The sequence below is a fragment of the Pleurodeles waltl genome, chromosome 11 (assembly GCF_031143425.1).
Source record: "Pleurodeles waltl isolate 20211129_DDA chromosome 11, aPleWal1.hap1.20221129, whole genome shotgun sequence".
Lineage (NCBI taxonomy): Eukaryota > Metazoa > Chordata > Amphibia > Caudata > Salamandridae > Pleurodeles > Pleurodeles waltl.
In genome coordinates this window covers 46,740,345-46,758,699 of record NC_090450.1, presented here as the reverse complement: position 1 = coordinate 46,758,699, position 18,355 = coordinate 46,740,345, and the positions used below count along the sequence as shown (strand labels likewise).

Here is an 18,355-nt window from a genome sequence, read left to right as displayed (position 1 = left end):
CAGTGCTGGATTTACTTGTATGCAAAACTCCGGCGCCAGGTAGGCTAAGCCTTACAGTGGAAATGGGCGCTCGTTTCTGGACTCGTTCTGTAGGTTCATCAGCCTCACACCATGAGTTGTGATCTATTGAGTCCTTGCCAAGTCAAGGAGAACAGGAAGTAGAAATAATGAATTTCTAGTCTGTGCCCTTGTTGCTCAGGATTTGCAGACACCTGGCTACCATCTCCTCTGTAAGCCTTTGCAGAGAATTGCCAAGTGTGGCCTTTGTGATTGGGTTTAGGATATATAGTTTCAACCTAGAGTTACATTAAGGCGTCCATGAAGGGCCAGGTAGAAGTGAGGCAGGGCTGCTGTGTTCCCCCCCCTTCTCCACTCTGTTACATGCCTTGGGGTACTGGACTGCTGAGAAGTTGGGATTGACACCGCGGTTGGTCAGCGTTGCTCCCTGGGAGCCAGGAAAGTCATCCCAGTTGGTGGTGGCAGCCCTGTTGGGGGACCGCGCTTCTTCATTTTCTCTGATTGGGTTTAAGGCGATGGTGGAATGATGGGCAGTGGGGGCATTTGTGGCACCATCACTTGGGTCCACATTCGTCCTAACTTTCAGTGAAGTTTGTGGTGTGATTGGTGTCTTGTTGTCTGCAGAAGGGTAAGTGGTGGGTGACTGGTTGTTTTCATTCGGGATCCCTCTCAGTCAGATCTCTTAGTCCTTCTGCCTCTTTTGTCCCTGGATTTGGTATTTAATCCCCCTCATCTCTTTCCTGAGAAGAACTGACCTGAGTGTCGGAGGCAAGAGACGCTGTTAATCTCTCTGGACGTGTAACCAGTACAGATACCTTTTCTCCTCCATATGTCGCTCCCTTTGGGGACACTATGCTTTTATTGCAGCCTCGCTGTGATGTAGTTGCCCCCCACTTTATGCAACTCTTCAGTCTCTGATCCTACTCTATTCCCTCTTCAGCCCCTCCTGTGGGCAGTCTTATGCTTGTTGCCACGCCTCTCCCTGTCCAGCGCTCTCGTATTGCCCCACTCCTCCTCACACTCTGGCTTTTGAGTACCAAGAGCACCCTCAGGCACCAGATGTGTCCACCTTAGGTCCTGAGGCTGGCAGATTTTCAAAATCGTCACTGCATAAATGACTTCGATTTAGCATATTAGTAAATATTGCATAGGGGTATGCTGAAAGTCGTGGATCCCTCCTGGACCTGCTCTGGACACTTCCGTCTTACACAATACCCGTCTCCTTGTGCCCCTTCTGGCTTGTGTGTCTTATTCTAAGTGCCTGCCGCATCCACCGTTTCCAAACCTCCTTAGTCACTTCCTTTTTGAGTAATCCTAAAAACATTGCTGTGGTTTTCAGACGTTTCGTCAGTGTGCTGTGGTTCTCACACATTCCCTGTTAGCGGTGGTTCTCAAACCTTTCCTCTGTGGGCCTATGGTTCTCAAACCTTTCCTCTGTGGGCCTGTGGTTCTCAAATCTTTCCTCTGTGGGCCTGTGGTTCTCAAACCTTTCCTCTGTGGGCCTGTGGTTCTCACACCTTTCCTCTGTGGGCCTGTGGTTCTCACACCTTTCCTCTGTGGGCCTGTGGTTCTCACACCTTTCCTCTGTGGGCCTGTGGTTCTCACACCTTTCCTCTGTGGGCCTGTGGTTCTCACACCTTTCCTCTGTGGGCCTGTGGTTCTCACACCTTTCCTCTGTGGGCCTGTGGTTCTCACACCTTTCCTCTGTGGGCCTGTGGTTCTCAAACCTTTCCTGTGTGTGCTACCATGCCATTACCGGGTACTCGTTTGTGTGTATTATTACAGACTATGACTAACCTATCCAGTCACCCCTCAGTGCTTGTGTGACCGTACCCTGCACCCCATCTTGTTCTTACTTCACATTCCTGTGAACTCCTTCTACACCCTAATTCCCCTCCAGGGCATCTTACCCGTATGCATCACCCCTCCCCCCCCCCCCCCCACCCCCTCAAGATCCTATCCACAACTGTCAGTGCCATTGTACTCCTCACCTCATTAACCTCCCCATCCCTCTGTTTGTTTGAGTTGCCTTCTCCTCCCAGCTGCTTGCTTCCCCTCCATCTTACCCTGCCTCCCATGATCTCTCTCTCTCTCGTGCAGCAGCAGGAACTAGTTAAAAAGACTTACTGGTTGCCTCATCCAAGGAGAGGAATTGTAGCTGCAGGCTGGCCTGGGTGATTGGTCTTGTGATGGCTGGTTAATGGAGCAGAGATTACAGCTCATTGTGCGCAGGGTAGAAAGGAGGTCTCTCTGTCTTCCCTTCTCTTGCCCCTCCCACCCTCCCTGTGTGGTCTGTTAATATCCCCTTTGCATGTTCGGAGTTTCACCCTTGCATCCTCCCTGTGGGGTCAGTTAATATTCCCTTTGCATGTTTGGATTGACATGCTTGGGCATCCTTTGCATGCTACCTGTGTGCACTGCTGTTGTTGCATCCTCCCTGTGTGGTCTGTTAATATCCCCTTTGCATGTTTTGATTGACATGCTTGAGCATCCTTTGCATGCTACCTGTGTGCACTGCTGTTGTCCTTCCCTTGAATCCTCCCAGTGTGGTCAACTAATATCCCATTTGCATGTGTGCAGATTGTCATGCTGGAGATACCCCCTCCATGAACGCCTCTCTCATGTGTCCAAGATGTCATGCTGTGGTCCCTTCTTACGTGCTCACTGTGTGCTCCACTCTTGGCCACCTTTTGCATGCTGCCTGTATGCCCAGTTATTGTCTATTACTGCATCCTCCCTGTTTTCCCTGGCAGTGTCCCTTCCATGGTTCCAGAATGGCCTCCTGTCGCCTATTGCTTGCATGGATGGTGTGCTCTTTTTCTTCTGTTCCCCTATATGCTCCCTGGGAGACCTGCAAATGCCACACTTGCCTGCTTCATGTGCTCCATGTATGCCCTCTGGTCCTTGCTACTGCTGCATTTATACGCATTGCGTGGGTCCTACTGTTGCTCCCCTTTGCATGCCCACTGTGTGCTCTGCCACTCGCTCACTCTTGCGTGCTACCTTTTAACCATGTATTCCTGCCAGGACTGCTTTCTTTCCACTATACATTGCCCTTCTGGGTTGCTTTCTTGGTTTCACCTCAATTGTCTCGTTATGGCCTCCATTGCCAGTCAGGGATGCTCAGTCCTCTGCATCCCTCTTGTCTTTTGATGAGTGGTCTCCTGTGCCTAGAAACAGCTGATTAGCCTGGTCTCGAACCCTTGTATGTGCTACAAAAGGTCTATAGACCCACCTGTGTGCATGCAACTGAAGGTCTCTGTTCTCTCACCTACATTCACCTGTGTGGCTCTACAAGACCAACCTGCTCCCCCCTATGTGTGGGTTCCTGCCCGCCTGTTACTTCCCATGCTACTGAGGGGATTCTTCCTCCTTCCCACGCGCCCTTGCCAAACCTGCTTCCACATCTGTTGGCTCCTGCGCCCACCTACGACTGTCTAGCCTGCTCCTTCTGGAACATACACAGCAGTGGTCTGACATGCTCTTGCCTGCAAGCACCCATGTTTTCAGCCCTCCCTCTCAATCAAATGTGATCCATCAGTGCACATATACATTTTCCGTTATCCTCTAATGTGCCTTTCAAAGGTTTGTTCTAAACGCATCTTTGTGTCTGATTTCAGCACCTTCTGCAGTTCCCACAATGCACCTGCATGGTAGCACAGCCAGCAGCATGACGTTGTCGTGGGCGCCACCAGACCAAACCAATGGCTTCATCCTGGACTACGAGATCAAGTACTTCCCTAAGGTATCAACCAACAGAGCATTGTGTGCAGGAGGGAACCGAGTAAATGGTCTGGAAGTGAATGAAGAGTGAGTCAGTAGGGGTGACAAAAGCATGAATTGCCTTTCTTTTCGTAACCTCCTATTTTTCGACTGCCTCTTTTTCCTCTATTCCCACAGTCGGCTACCTTATTCGCGACCCGTGCTGCCAGCTGTTCTTATCTTTGGCCATCAGTTACGCCGTTTTGGGGCTTTTTGAATGTTGAAACAAAGCAATAAGACTCTTAAAATGTGAACCAGGAAGTCCAAAACTTCATCGTCTTTGCTGTATTTAATATGTCTCCCTGATAACAATTCCCCCGGTGTGGTATGGCGTATGACTTGTTCTTCGATGGAGCCCTGTATGAGGTGGGGTTTGAAAGAGTGTCTGGGGAAAACGTGTCATATCACACTCTTGTGCTTACGTCAATCTCTATCGCTCTCTGAGTAAAGCAGGGTCCAAGTGAGGTGGTCGCCACGGTCACGAGCCAGAATAATCGAGTGCGCCTGGATGGCCTGAAGCCAGAGACTGTGTACATGGTGCAGGTGCGTGCGCGGACTGTGGCGGGATACGGCTCCTACAGCCTCCCCATGGAGTTCCAGACGGCTTCACAAGATGGTATGTATTACTCGTTACTTTGCTAGTGTCACGTCTTCTGCATCAAGCACCAATTGTCCACTCTTGGCTCCCATGTGCGGTCAGTCCTGATTTTCTTTTCCCGCTGTTCGGACAATCCCCCTCTTAGATGTCAGCTAAGATATTAGATTTTTCACCTCCTCTGCTGTTCCAGTGGCACTCGCATTTCATGCACTAACAATATTTCCCTTGTTCTTGTCCTTCACATCCCGCTCCATAGCATGCTTACCACCACCTTAATGCTTGTTATTGCACCACATGACCCATTGGTCCATTGCATGCCTCACCATTGTTCTTTTTCTTCCATCCAGAAGGTGAGAAGAGTAGCCTGCAGGAGCAGCTGCCGCTGGTGGTGGGATCGGCCACTGCTGGCCTTGTCTTCGTCATCGTAGTGGTGGTGATCACCATTGTATGCTTCAGGTATGTGGGCTAATGCTAGAAAGGGTCAAAAGCAAACCTAGGTGTGGAGAGACGGTGAGGAGTGCAGGGAGATGGGGAGGAGTGCGGGGAACCCAGGTGAGCTGAGGGATGCCGAAAGGGAAACTGGGCAGTATGGGCCAGTGCAGTTGGTGCTGAGGGATGGGTATTCAGCTGCTGCAGAACAGGAATTCTACATCTCGTGGTGACTTGTAGAGCAATAGGCTAAAAGTGTTTAAGCATCAGAAGAGGCACAGGTTATATTACAGATGGGCTGAGTGACTGGAAGGGCTCAGGCAGTGATGGTCTTGATCTTGTATCGAGTGGAGTGGGAAGCGGCCAAAGCTACACAACTGCTCACATAGCAGCATGTGCTGTACAAGTTGTGTCACACTCTCGGTTTAAGAGTTTGGTTCTGCGAGTGATGGGCAGTGGTCGAGTCGGGAGTTGGAGAAGATGACCTGGATCAGTGCTGGTTTTGGTGGAGTTAGTTAGTCAATGAAGGCATGGAGTTCTTCTAGTGTGGGTGATTGTTAAGAAGGACCTTGCTGGTCGTGAGGCTGGTCTAGGGAAAAGGGAGGCTTCTGGTGTTTCAATGGGGGGTGGGTTTAAATTGAGGTGTATTATTGGTAATAATTGTCCATGGATCTAATCACTGATCTTGTCTCTTGCAGAAAACAGAGGAATGGCTCTGAGTCGGAGTACACAGAGAAACTGCAACAATACAGTGAGTGACACATTCTTTGAATTGGGAAGGAATCTTGGGGCTCAGTTTGCAAGTTTACATGATCACTGGAAAACTGTTAAATGAAAGAGTGGGTTACCATATATGTCCTCATCTATAGCATGTCTGGTAGGAGTGGTTGAAAGTCATAAGATCTTGCATATATGTCGCTCCCAAACCGGATATTCATGGCTAAAGTTTAATTTAGAAGCTTGAGGTTAAGACCAAACAACTAGGTTACTAGCCCCCTAATTGAGGCTCATTGGGGTATTTGTTATCTAGAGAAGCAACGAGCATCCAATAACTTGAGAGCTTGATCCTGTGTTGTGGTGGACTTTTTGGACATGGGTTGACTAAATCTTGGGTAATATCTTTAAAGGACCTGCATAGGAGCTGTGGACTCAGATTGCCACCTTGTTACGACTGGCATTAACCAAGACATTTTGATATTATTAAAATTACATGTATAATATAGTTACTTACAGAGGCTTCGAGGCACTGCTCTTCATCCATCGGTCTGTTGGGTCATTAACATTCACACCATGCATCCCGGGGCAGTAAGTCAGCTCACTTAAGCCACTGGCTAACTTCAATGTGAGTGACATCATTCTGCCCTTAGAGGAGGAGCACAATCACATACGTTAGTTCCCTTCGATGTCCGAGACTAGTAAGGTGATGTGTGACTTTATTTTTTTTTTTTTTTTTTTTTTTTTTTTAGACCACTTTGTTTTTCGTTTTTTTGCTTTTAACAATTATTCATTTATTTTTTTGATCGGGAGCAGCAGATTACCCAACACTAAAGTTTTTCAAAAACCTTAACAAAAGCACTGACAAAGCCAAAACCCAGGCAGCCAATGACGGGCCCAGTGGCCCTAATCGATAGCAACTTCAAAAATGCAGAGATGTGAATGACCGTGGTGTGTCATAGACATTGATGGAGATTTAATGTATAATTGCTTAGTACTTTATCCTAAATGAGGGTTCTCTTTTACAGAGATGCTAATTTACTCTATCGTTTTCTCTTTTTAGTCCCTCCTGGAATGAAGGTTTACATCGATCCCTTCACTTATGAGGATCCCAATGAAGCAGTGCGTGAATTTGCTAAAGAGATTGATATTTCCTACGTGAAGATAGAGGAGGTGATTGGAGCAGGTGAGTTTTGCGGGCATTTAAACAAGATTTCTAATTAAAACTCTTTTCCCTTGCCTTAAACTTATTCCTCCACCCCCTTTTGCTTCCCCCCTCATTATTTTACTTGCTTCCCTCCTCCCACCATCCCCACCATGAGTGCACCACCTCACGTCTCTTCCCCTCCCCTCATCTCCTCTGTATCTTCAGTCTGCCTGCAACTTTCTTCATTTCTTCCACTGCCTCTGACATGTGAATCCTAAATGTAAACGAGCTATACGAGCTGAGAAGCCCTAGAGAAGGACTGAGCATCGAGTCAGGAAACGTGTGTCTGCTGTCTTCATCTTGGTAAATTAAAGGACTTTGCTACCTGAACTCAGGCCTCCTAAGTAAAGACGAGTGTGCCTTCCTAATATGATTTCTCACGGTTGATGACAATATATGGAACAGCTTGGAATAATTCTCTTGGATCTTAGCTGGTTTGTACTAAACTCCCTGGGAAACCGAGACAGAATTATTTTGCTTGAAGTAAGGAAGTAGAAGAAGCTTTTATTAGAGGTCACTGCAGGGGGAGGAGTCCTGCCCCGTATTCAAGCAAAATCCTTTTAGCTTGATCTTCACCAAGGTGCTGCATACATGTTACTTTACAGTAGCCATATATTGGGCAAAGCCTGCTTTTCTTTTCCCTTCTCACATTTTTTTCTATTCTCCTTCCTACCCTTCAATTTCTGTCCTCACCCTGCACTGGTGCATAACCTTTCAACTCTTTCCTTCTTAACAGGTGAATTTGGAGAGGTTTGTCGTGGACGACTGAAGGTGCCGGGGCGCAGAGAGATGTTTGTGGCCATAAAGACCCTGAAAGCAGGTTACACGGAACGGCAGCGCCGAGACTTCCTTAGTGAAGCGAGCATCATGGGTCAGTTTGACCACCCCAACATCATCCACCTTGAAGGCGTGGTGACCAAAAGCCGGCCGGTGATGATAGTCACGGAGTTCATGGAGAACGGAGCCCTGGACTCCTTCCTGCGGGTGAGTGCCAAAGCACCAGTTGTGGATACATGGGTTGTAGGGATGTGGAACGGTGTATCATGACAAGACCAACTCTGGTGGACTTACAGGAATGTAAGCAATATTTATGTCAATGCATAACCTTCATGTACAAGGCCTGAACACTTATTGGATATCAATAGAGATTATGCTGCAACACCAGTTGCAGAAATTGTGCATGATGGCTCTTGTAGCATGAGCTGCAGTGATGGAGGAAAGGGAAGTAAGATCGCAAGAGTGGTGAGAACCAGGCAAGCTAAATCCTATGATATATAAACATTTGCTGGGCGCTTCCCTAACAGAAAGGCTTAGTGCTTGAGACAGCAAAAAATATATGAAGGGCAGGTTTGTTCCAGCTCCACTTAAGTGGGTTTAAGGAGGAAGTTGGTAACTACTGACTATTAGTATAATTTATCGACATTACTTTTATGTAGGTGACGGGGTCCCCATGACATTGTTTCCAAAGTAAAGTTCATACTGAACACATCTAATAGAAGAGATCATCTGTTCAATACTCACCCCACAAAGGTTGCCATCCACCCCGCTGACTTCCAGATGGAGGTCCCAGTTCTCCTTCATTGCTTCATGCTGCTCTAGCTTGTCCCATCCCTTTTAATCGCCCCATGTGTTCCACGCCCCTCCTTTCCTGTTTCACTGTACATTTTCTCCTTCATGCATCCTTACCACTCAGAGTTGACTTGTCCCGCTTTCCCTCTCCCTACGAACATCTCTACTTCATTGATTTGTGCTTTATTCCCCATGGCGATTTCAACTCCATTGACTTGAGCCTCTTTCCTTCTTCCTATGACCATCTTAATTCCACTGACACATACCTCTTTCTCTCTCCTGTGCCCACTGGACCTCCCTGATCCTTTTTTCTGCCCACTATTATTGTCTCTCAAAGCTCACTTCTCCTCTTCCCTTTATAGTTGAATGATGGCCAGTTTACAGTCATCCAGCTGGTTGGGATGCTGCGTGGAATTGCAGCCGGGATGAAGTACCTAGCGGAAATGAACTACGTCCACCGAGACCTGGCAGCGCGTAACATCTTGGTTAACAGTAACCTTGTGTGCAAAGTCTCCGACTTTGGCCTCTCTCGCTTCCTGGAAGATGATCCAGTCGACCCTACCTATACAAGCTCGCTGGTAAGCATCAATGCATAATGATCACCCCTCCAACTCATGCTCATTTCATTACCAACACCATGCTGCATTGTATGAACTGAAGGCAGGATAAGAGTGTTGGGGAACAGCCAACATGTCTTTGAGATTTGTACTGTTTATAGTTTCTCATTATGGGCTACGATGGTAAATAATACCCTCAATTTGGGTATACCGACTGCGTAATGAAGCCACAAGACTAAATATATTAACTGTGCACTGTGCCTCGGGGTTTCTACATTATGTGTTACAAAGGCCATTGGCTAGAATTAACTGTGTCATAATGTGGGTTGAGCCAAGATAATTCCTGGAGTTGCAGCCAGTAAGATTAGGAACTGCTGAATGATGTAAATTTTGGTGGTGGGGCCTCCAGTATTGCAGAGAACACAAACCTATTGTTGACCTTCCTAGTACCTACCCATCATGATTGATGTACTTACCTGTATTGTGCTTGGGTATCTCCCTTGTGTAGGGGATGCTATTAGGTAAGAAGTGATCATGTTCTGCTTGTATTCTAGTCAACAGGTCCTTTCTCACCATAAACGTCTTGAGTATTTGTTTTCGAATCCTGAAAGACAGGGTAGAGCTCACTGGCTAATTTCTGAGGTTTTACTGTTCAGAATACCTTGAGGGGTCACTATAGTCTATATCTGTTAAAGGTTTACACATTTCACTTTCCATATTCGTGGGTGTGGTTGGCTTGATATTAGTTTTCTAGCTATGTTGTCAATCATCAGATGTGGTGGTGGGCAGTAGATTAATTTGCTGCCTCTGATCTGATCGATAAACTCCCAAAGTGCTGCTTCACACAGGGTGGAAAAATCCCGATCCGGTGGACTGCGCCAGAAGCTATTGCATATCGGAAATTCACATCGGCCAGTGACGTCTGGAGCTATGGCATCGTCATGTGGGAGGTCATGTCCTACGGAGAGCGACCATACTGGGACATGTCCAACCAGGATGTGAGTCTGAACAATTTTCTTGCTTCCTCTGGGAAGAGAAGGTGGGTTGGTGTTTCTATTTATGTATTTTGTACTTACAATCATGAATTTCTTTTGTTCCTTTTTCTGCGGTAGGTGATCAATGCAGTCGAGCAAGACTACCGCCTTCCCCCACCTATGGACTGTCCCAGCTCACTGCACCAGCTCATGTTGGACTGTTGGGTGCGAGATCGAAATTTGCGACCCAAGTTTGCTCAGATTGTGAACACGTTGGACAAGCTCATTCGGAATGCAGCCAGCCTGAAGATTGTCTCCAACGTCCAGTCTGGGTAAGCACACTCTTAAGCACCCCCAATCTTCACCTCAGTGTCTTCTTCAAATGTCCGTTTCCCGTACCACCTTAGGGCTCCCTCTCAATGTGTACATCATTCCATTCTGCTCCTCATGCATGGCACTCTTCTGTATCCAAACAACTATGGTCCTCTTTAAATTCATGATCTTTCCTGGTCCAAGAGGACTCTTTTTCAATGCTACATTTCTCCTCCTCTATCTCGGTACTCTTCTCCTGGGTCGGCCAGTGTTACACAGCCCTGATCCTCCAAAGCAGTGTCCACTTAAACATTCATGATCCTATGTCCTACAGTAGAATGAACCCCTCCCCTTGCAAAGGATGCTTGCCTTTGAGGTTTCTCTTAAACTTTCTCCAGTTATCCAGTAGGATCAATGTCAATTTCCTGTATCTGCTGGGGATTGCCCCTTACCAATGTCTGCACCCCTGTCCTGCACTAGGTCGTGTTCAACATTGTAAATAGTTCAAACCTTACTCCCTCAGCAAGGCTTTATGTCACATCCCCCTATAGCGTTGTCACTGCATTGTCCAGCTTCCTTCTGCACCTCATGGACCACTTCCCCTCCATTGTCCCAAATTCTTTTTCACTTTCCGTCAGACCTCTCTTTAGCCCAACTCCTCTTCTCTCCCACAGAAGAATCTGAATTTTTCCATGGAAGGGACTGGACTTCCCCATTGTTCAGGTGCCCCTCAGTTTCAGTACCTCTCAACCAATCCAGTTACCAGATGGATGCATCACCTTCAAATGCCCAGACTCGTGTACTGCTTGGAGTAGCCACTCTAGTGCCCAGACTTCTCTAATTAAAAGAGCATGTTGTGAAAACATATCGGTTTATCCTTTCAATTATCCAACCTCGTGCCATTCTTCCCCCTGGCCAGATACTCTGAACTAGAGTTTGGGTCACTTAGTCTCATCCACGGCCCTTGGTGGCCGCTCAAAATCAGGAACCTGTACATTCTTCAGCAAGAATGCCATCCACCTCATATCTCCTTTTGCAGGATTATTTTACTGAAGTACTATGTATCCTTATCTTCATTGAAGCAGCCTTTAACAGACCCAATTAATCCAGGCCCATCCTTGTGAGTAGGATCCTTTCTGTATGGCAAGCAGTCATCTGCAGGAAACTCCAAAGGCCTGCTTGATAACTGCACTTTCCATAGAAAAATACTCGTTCGCAGAAGTTATTTCCTCTAGCCACACCCAAATGGTCAACAGAACTCCATGCATCATTTGTAGATACAATTCCAAAAAAACAAATTTGTTATAATCTAGGTAAAGAACTGCTTTTTGCTGCATATCAGTTTTAGAGTCACCACTAAAGTTTTTTAAAGTATGTTCTAGGGGTTCAGGACAGACTCTGTATCCAATTTGAGTGGCAATTCATTGGTTGGAGAGGGCTGATGTCTCAATTTACCCTTGACAATTTTCTTGAACAACCAGGAACTCATCCGTCCCATATAAGGGGTTGATATCTGACTCAGCGGAAAATAGATGTATTTTTTTTGTCAAGTCAACCGACTGGATAATAAAAAAAATTATACTGAAGAGTTTGAATATAATCTGGGTCTATACCAGCAACCATTGCACTCATTTCTGACTGGGGTGCTATCATCTCAAGGGCTTCCTGTAAATAGATGTGCAACAGATTTCTGCTCCCAATTGATGACAATCTTGCAATTGAGCAGGGTGGAAAGTAGCCCTCATCAAATCTCGTTTTCTTCCACTAGCCTTGACTGACTAGGAAATTACTATAGAAAGTGATCACTGAATATTTAACCAGTTTGGCAGAGAAAACTAATTTGTACTCAGAAGACTGAATTTTGTATGTTGCTTCTTAGCCATGTTCCTTGTGCTCCATAGAAACAGAAGTCTACACTATGGGCCTGAATACGACCTTGGCGGATGGGATACTCCGTCACAAATGTGACGGATATCCCGCCCGCCGTTTTACAAGTTCCATAGGATATAAAGGACAGAGTTACGGAGTATCCCATCTGCCAAGGTCGTAATCAGGCCCTGTGTCTTAATCGAGAAAAAGCATTCTCATTTCTGTCTGGTCTTTGGTTTTTGATTCTGGGAGTGTGCATGTGACACCTGTGTCTGTTATAATTGTAGCTTTCTGAAGCTCCTCATCCTTGCATGTTACTTTTAAGTAGCTAGTGTCATGGGCTTCTCTAACTGCATGTTGACCCTGGCAGTACGAAATTATGACTGTGCTAACATTAAAGCCACCACCTGCCATGTTAACGTCAAAGACCCACACTCTTATATGGCTCCCTCTGAAATGCACATCACAACTCGAAGGATCAATATAAGGATGCATACATTTTTTTTTTTAACACACCTATCTGTACTCCATCCCACTCCGAGACTCGGTTGATATTCGCCCCTTGAGATTAGAGTTCCTGAGCCATCACTGTGTCTTCAGGCACCAACCCACACATCTGAAACCCCTATACACACACTTTTGAAGTACCTGTCTGGGATCTTCTTCATCACTCCCATCTCATATCAACTTCCCCGAGTCCCAGTCTGAGTGCTGCTCATTCTTCAGCTCGTGTCAGCATCTGCACCCTCTCTCGCCTGGTGAGTGACTGTTGTGATTCACCCCACACATTCCTTGAGCATCATCCAGAGGACTCTGTCTGGGAAAGTGCGACTCATTCTTCATCTCAGTTGCATCATCTCCATGGTCTACACTTAAGGATTTTTTTATCCTCCTCATACCTCACCCTCACTACCTTTACTAGGGACATCTACGAGGCCCAGTCTTGGTGAGAGCTCCCTCAGACTCCACCACTGATCTCCTGCACCAAGGTCATCTCAAGGTCCAGTATGGGTGAGTGCACCCCTGTATTCCACAGTCATCTCCACAAACAGGTCCATCTCCATCTTCTTCGGTGTAGCACTTCATCCATTCTGTTGCCAATGATAGACTCTACTCAGAGTGTGCGACCCACCAACGTGGACTCCTAAGCCACTTAATGCACCAATTCTGGACCTCTGCTCCTTTCAGACCTTGTTATAACTGTCCCCTTCCTTTCCTTCAGGACCCAGCCACTTACTCCCTCCTCCCCGTGGGAGCACTCAATATTCCTGTCACCTTCTTCATAATCCATTCGTCTCAATTTCTGTCCTACCTCCTTCTCACCTCCACTCTCTCTCCAACCATGCACCTCTGCTGCTTGTCGTAGAAATTCTGGGCAGCACCTAGTATTGTACTCCACTAGCACCACTCTCCTGCCCTTTCCTCTATACACCACTTGCCATCTATGATCTCTCTCCAGTAAGCCTACTGCTCACCTTCCTGCTAGCGCTGCAGTCCCTCACATTCATCCACCTCCATGCCTTCACTTCCCCAGCATGCATCGCCCTTGCACCACTCCACCCGCCTCACGCTCTCCATGCTAATCCTTTCCACTCCTTGCACACAGTATCTCCCAGCCTCTGCTTGACCGGACGGTGCCTGATTATACAACCTTCACCACCGTGGGAGACTGGCTCGATGCTATCAAAATGGGACGGTACAAAGAGAACTTTATCAACGCCGGGTTTGCCTCCTTCGATTTGGTTGCACAGATGACATCAGAGTGAGTATAATGGAAGGGTGAGGAGTGGAGTTAGTTTTGTCAGGGGACTTAGGAATGAGCTCTTCTCCTATCAGGGGCCTACTCACAATTCTTTAAAAAAAAATAAGAAATACTGTGGACTCTCCTTTCCCTGTACATCTCCTATTGACAAGCCACCAACTCCCACTGTAGTACGCTGCTCTCCTCCAGCATTCCCCCCCCCCCCCCCAAAAAAAATAATAAATTTGCCCTGGAGTCTCCCATTTATTAGATTAACTCAGGAGTTTTCCTTCTTTCATTTTCCTTTCCTTTACCCACCTCTCTCATATGTCCCTCCTCATAGAGCCACTAGCTGCACTGTCTTACCTTTGTACAGTTGATTAATGGTTGGAGATCGCAAGTTTACCTTTTTATCTGTTCTGTTCTCATCGCCATTGATTCCTCTTTCAAACAAGCACAGAGTGAACATCCTGTTTTGTTGTGAGGATTAGTATTGTGGGGTGTTTAAATAAGCTTAGATCCTATTTGTAGAACCACCTTCTGAATACTGCACCTTTTGAAGTTATGGTTAGATTGTTTTCTCCTGTAATTTAATGGATTGTTTGTTTTGGGGGGACATTCATTTGTTAGTGTTGCTCGTAAAAATGACATCTTGGCCTCATCCTTATTGCTTACTAGGTATCATTGAATCTCTTGTAGAGGGAAACGTTTTCAGTTCTCGGTTGCTTGTTTTCTCACTTGTGGACTTATGTGATGGTCCTTACCTTGCTTCTGCTAGTCGTGTCTTTGCTCTGGTGAGGTTGGAGGACTGAGTAGTTTAAAACTCTTACAATCTTCTGCATATCTGCCCTTCAGGACATTTGCTGGTAAATTATGCATTTCCCCTAAGGTTGTGATGGTTGTTCTGATTTCATTTTTTGAGCATTGAAGCACTGTAATGTCACAGTGATATGAGATATGTTTTTTGAGCCTACTTCTCTTGTTGCACCTTGGATTGTCTGGTGTACTTGATTGAATATGGCTACACTTTGGGTCTTAAGGTTGTGATTGACTGCTTCTGACCTGCAGCCATGAGGTTGTGTTCTTATTGTCCATAGCCTTACCTCTTGTATGCCTATGTTTTCTTTCTTGTGAATGTTTGGCGTCTGTTGGTCGTTATTTTGGGTTATACAAAGGGTTGTGTTTTGGTGAGGTTGGCTATGTTTTTGTGCTTTTATATCCTTTTGAACCTTGCCTGTCTTTGTTCTTGGGGATATATCCTAATTAAGTGTTATGGCTTGCCTCAGACTGCGTGAACTTGGGGTACCTTCAAGTGAATGGGTACTTCTTTTACTTCAAAATGTTATGTTATATTCTCCTGTTGATCCTGCTTTTTGGGCATTCTCTAGTTAACATTTCTTTGACTGATGTATTCAGTGGTATGCACTTTGTCTCATTTCTTGTGGAGTCTGTCAATCCCAACTGATTTGTGTTTTTCCCATTTTCATGACTTGTTCTGCGTAGACGTGGAATGGTTGTGTGAGGTGAAGGGATTTGTCTTGTGTTTTTTTTTTATGTTTTGTTTTGTTTTTGTTTTTTTGTTTTTTATTTATTTTTTATGTGTGTTTTTTCGTTTTGTATATTAATAATGTCCCACCGCTGTCTTTTTCCCAGGGATCTGCTCAGGATAGGCGTAACACTAGCTGGGCACCAGAAGAAGATCTTGAGCAGCATTCAGGACATGAGGCTTCAAATGAACCAGACACTCCCTATCCAGGTCTGACTGCACGGATCTATGGGACATTCATGGAAAATTGACAGACTCGTGGAATATTCCATTAGTATCCCAGCTGCGGTGCTCAGCCTCCCCTGCACATGGAGCTCCTGTGGCTTCCAACGCTTGGATTGTCAGAAGTGAAGGGCAGAGCAAGGAGTCGTCAGTAGGATTTTCTTTCTCGGGCCGTGTTTGTCTGCATAATGGGGGATACATGAGATGCCGGAAGGGCCCAGTAAGCTGGTATAACGCTTCATATTGAAGACGGATTAGGAAACTCTTGGGTATCGATGAGTGACTCTTCCTTTACACATGTGGGACATTTCAACCATGATTTGTATTGGCCTTGAAGAGGGTCGTAATGGATAGAATTTTATATCTCAGCCCTTGTATCCTCATCTGGAGGCTGATTCGAATAGGCTTTTCTCCGTTTTACCCTCTAGTGGATTTAAAGATGGAATATCACCATAGGCTCAATGGAAGACTGATCTAACTCGGCCCCCTCTCCCTGACTCGATCCAAGACATTGTTTGAACTTGGTTTGTGGAACATCAAGTGAGGTGTACTGGATAATGCAACCCTCAGATGTGTGGTGTAGCCTGGACTGTGAATTTCTGCTTCTCTCTGGAGTGATTTTGAAAATATTGGTCTTTCCCTTCCTCCGCCTGAAAACCAGAATAATCTTCTCCCATACCTCCTCGACTGTCTTCCGGGAACCTCAGAAAATTGTGGTCTGAAAACAAATTGCATGCTTCCATACGGATCCTCTGCTCTTGGAGACTTGCTTCACTTTCTTCCAGACATCAGAACCAGGGACATGCACTATGCAGCCGGCTAGGAAAGCCTGGCCTAGAAGTAGGGTTATGGGAAGGAGGTGGTGATCATTTCTGTGTGCCGTCGGACGGAAACATCTTTAAAAAAAAAAAAATTGCCTTGAGATGAGCCAAAAGGTAGAGTCTGATAACCAGCGCAAGTTTGCACAGAGACATCTGGAGTTTGTCAAAGGCAGAGAAATTTGGGGGTGGTGACTAGGACTTGGAAAACTGAACTAAGCCACGCCTCATGTGTGCCACCCTGCCCTGTTGATGTTGATTTGACAGACTCACAGAGGGCTGGGTATTCTCATTTGATTCCAAGTGCTGAAAATGCTGTGATAGCTGCCAAACGACTTAAAACTTTATGATCCTTTCCTTCTAGGAGAACAGCAATGTATTCTTCTAATATTAAATAACAGGCCCCAGACAGAGTGCAAGTGTGTGTGTGTGCGCATGTGCACCATTGTATGGTGGTGTACATGTTCAGTGTGACTGCGGACGTGAACAGATATAACCTTTGTGTACAGGTGTGAATCTGTGTTTATGGCTGGGTGTGCACGCCGAGGGCAACATGTTCTGTTGAGCATCTGCATTTTGAAGGCAATAACCTTTTCTTAGGTTTTGGGGGTTCCGTCCTCTTCCAGGCAGTGTCGGGCTTCTCTGGCATCCAGAGTCACAGTACTGGACTTCTGTGGTGACCAGGAGTACAGTTACAAGCTACTACGGTGACCAGAGGCGCACACTACTGGCCAGAGTACCAGACATCTTTGGAGGCTCTAACGGGGCGGGTCCACGCTTCTTTTGTTACTTTTGAGGCAACTGTACTAGGATTCTCAAATGATTACAAAGATTCTGTATTTGGTCTCTGTTGACAAAGCTGAGACCCTAAACCATATCTTCTATACACAACATAGGTGCTGCCCTTTAAAGGCACGTAAAAGATCAGAGCCGCTGTAGTTGCAGCAGAAACATGGTACTAGGTATTTCTGGCCACCACAGAAACTCTGTATTGGTCCCATTAGGGCAGAGCAGACGCCATGTACCACACCTTTCTGGGCACAGCATCTGTGGTACTGGTTCCCCTGTTAATACTGTACCAGACCTCTTTGGGCACAGTAGATGCATGGTACGAGGTCTCCCTGGGTCCTTTGTGCTCTCACAGACATGTCTTCTCTTGGCTGGTACAGTGCATGGAGTTAGATATGCTCCCTATCCGTGCCAAGGGCCACAGTTCTGGCTATGGGCCTGTTGCCTATGTTCACTCCAGTTTTGTGAGTCCTTTTCTCCTCAGTACTGAACATTACTGAATGCAGGAACGGATTTGCAGCCTTTTTAAACTATTGAGATGTATTTAATGGTGAACACAAATGATGCAATCGTGCATTTGTAGAAATATTTTTTAAAGAAATACTTTTTCAATTAAATTATTTAAGAAATTTATCCAACTCCTTCTTGTGTTGTTTTCTTTTACATGGCCAGTACCTATGAGCAAACACTTAATTAAAATAGCAATATCATATGTTGGTAGAACAGTATTGGAAGACATCATAAAGTGTTCTGTAAAATTTCTAAGTAAATATTTCCTTACCAAAAGGATGCATTTAACCAAATATCTCAGTACTTTGGTAAATATGATGATTTCCTGCAATGCTACATTTATGCTCCTTGAGAAGAATGACTACATTTCAGAGCTTTGTATACTTACCCAATGCAAACGAACTGACCTAAATATTTTATGTGAAACAGGGATTTTGGTATGGGCGAGCAAAGGAGAAACTTTTGTCCATGAAGATGAGTAAATTTAGAAAACTTGGATCATGGAAATTTCACTGCCGTTAAGTAGGGTCTACTGAACCGAAGTGTCCCTGCTAACTAACTGCACCACTGAGCTGTTTTATCGCTGGAACATGCCTTACACACGAAGGGCAGGACATCTGGGAATCTGCACCCAGATTAGGACAATGGCTGTGGCAGGGTATTGTGTAAAGTCTGTAGTGTAATGAGGAGATTTGTACAGTACAGGGGTGGCAGGAAAAG

General features: G+C 45.9%; 1 protein-coding gene across 4 annotated transcripts in view; it reads left to right on the top strand.

The window, feature by feature from the left end:
* EPHB3 (EPH receptor B3) overlaps window positions 1-17,758 on the top strand; it is a 67,239-nt gene extending 49,481 nt beyond the window's left edge. The window contains exons 6-16 of one of the 4 annotated variants that reach the window (XM_069213016.1): window positions 3,639-3,763; window positions 4,231-4,396; window positions 4,726-4,834; window positions 5,506-5,558; window positions 6,585-6,707; window positions 7,465-7,712; window positions 8,660-8,875; window positions 9,688-9,852; window positions 9,967-10,160; window positions 13,616-13,771; window positions 15,404-17,758. In XM_069213016.1, coding sequence (XP_069069117.1) covers window positions 3,639-3,763; window positions 4,231-4,396; window positions 4,726-4,834; window positions 5,506-5,558; window positions 6,585-6,707; window positions 7,465-7,712; window positions 8,660-8,875; window positions 9,688-9,852; window positions 9,967-10,160; window positions 13,616-13,771; window positions 15,404-15,512 — 1,664 coding nt within the window. In that variant the 3' untranslated portion in view covers window positions 15,513-17,758. The remainder of the gene's footprint in view (window positions 1-3,638; window positions 3,764-4,230; window positions 4,397-4,725; window positions 4,835-5,505; window positions 5,559-6,584; window positions 6,708-7,464; window positions 7,713-8,659; window positions 8,876-9,687; window positions 9,853-9,966; window positions 10,161-13,615; window positions 13,772-15,403) is intronic. The other 3 variants (XM_069213017.1, XM_069213019.1, XM_069213018.1) reach the window with 3 other exon arrangements.
* The last annotated feature ends 597 nt before the right edge of the window (window positions 17,759-18,355 follow it).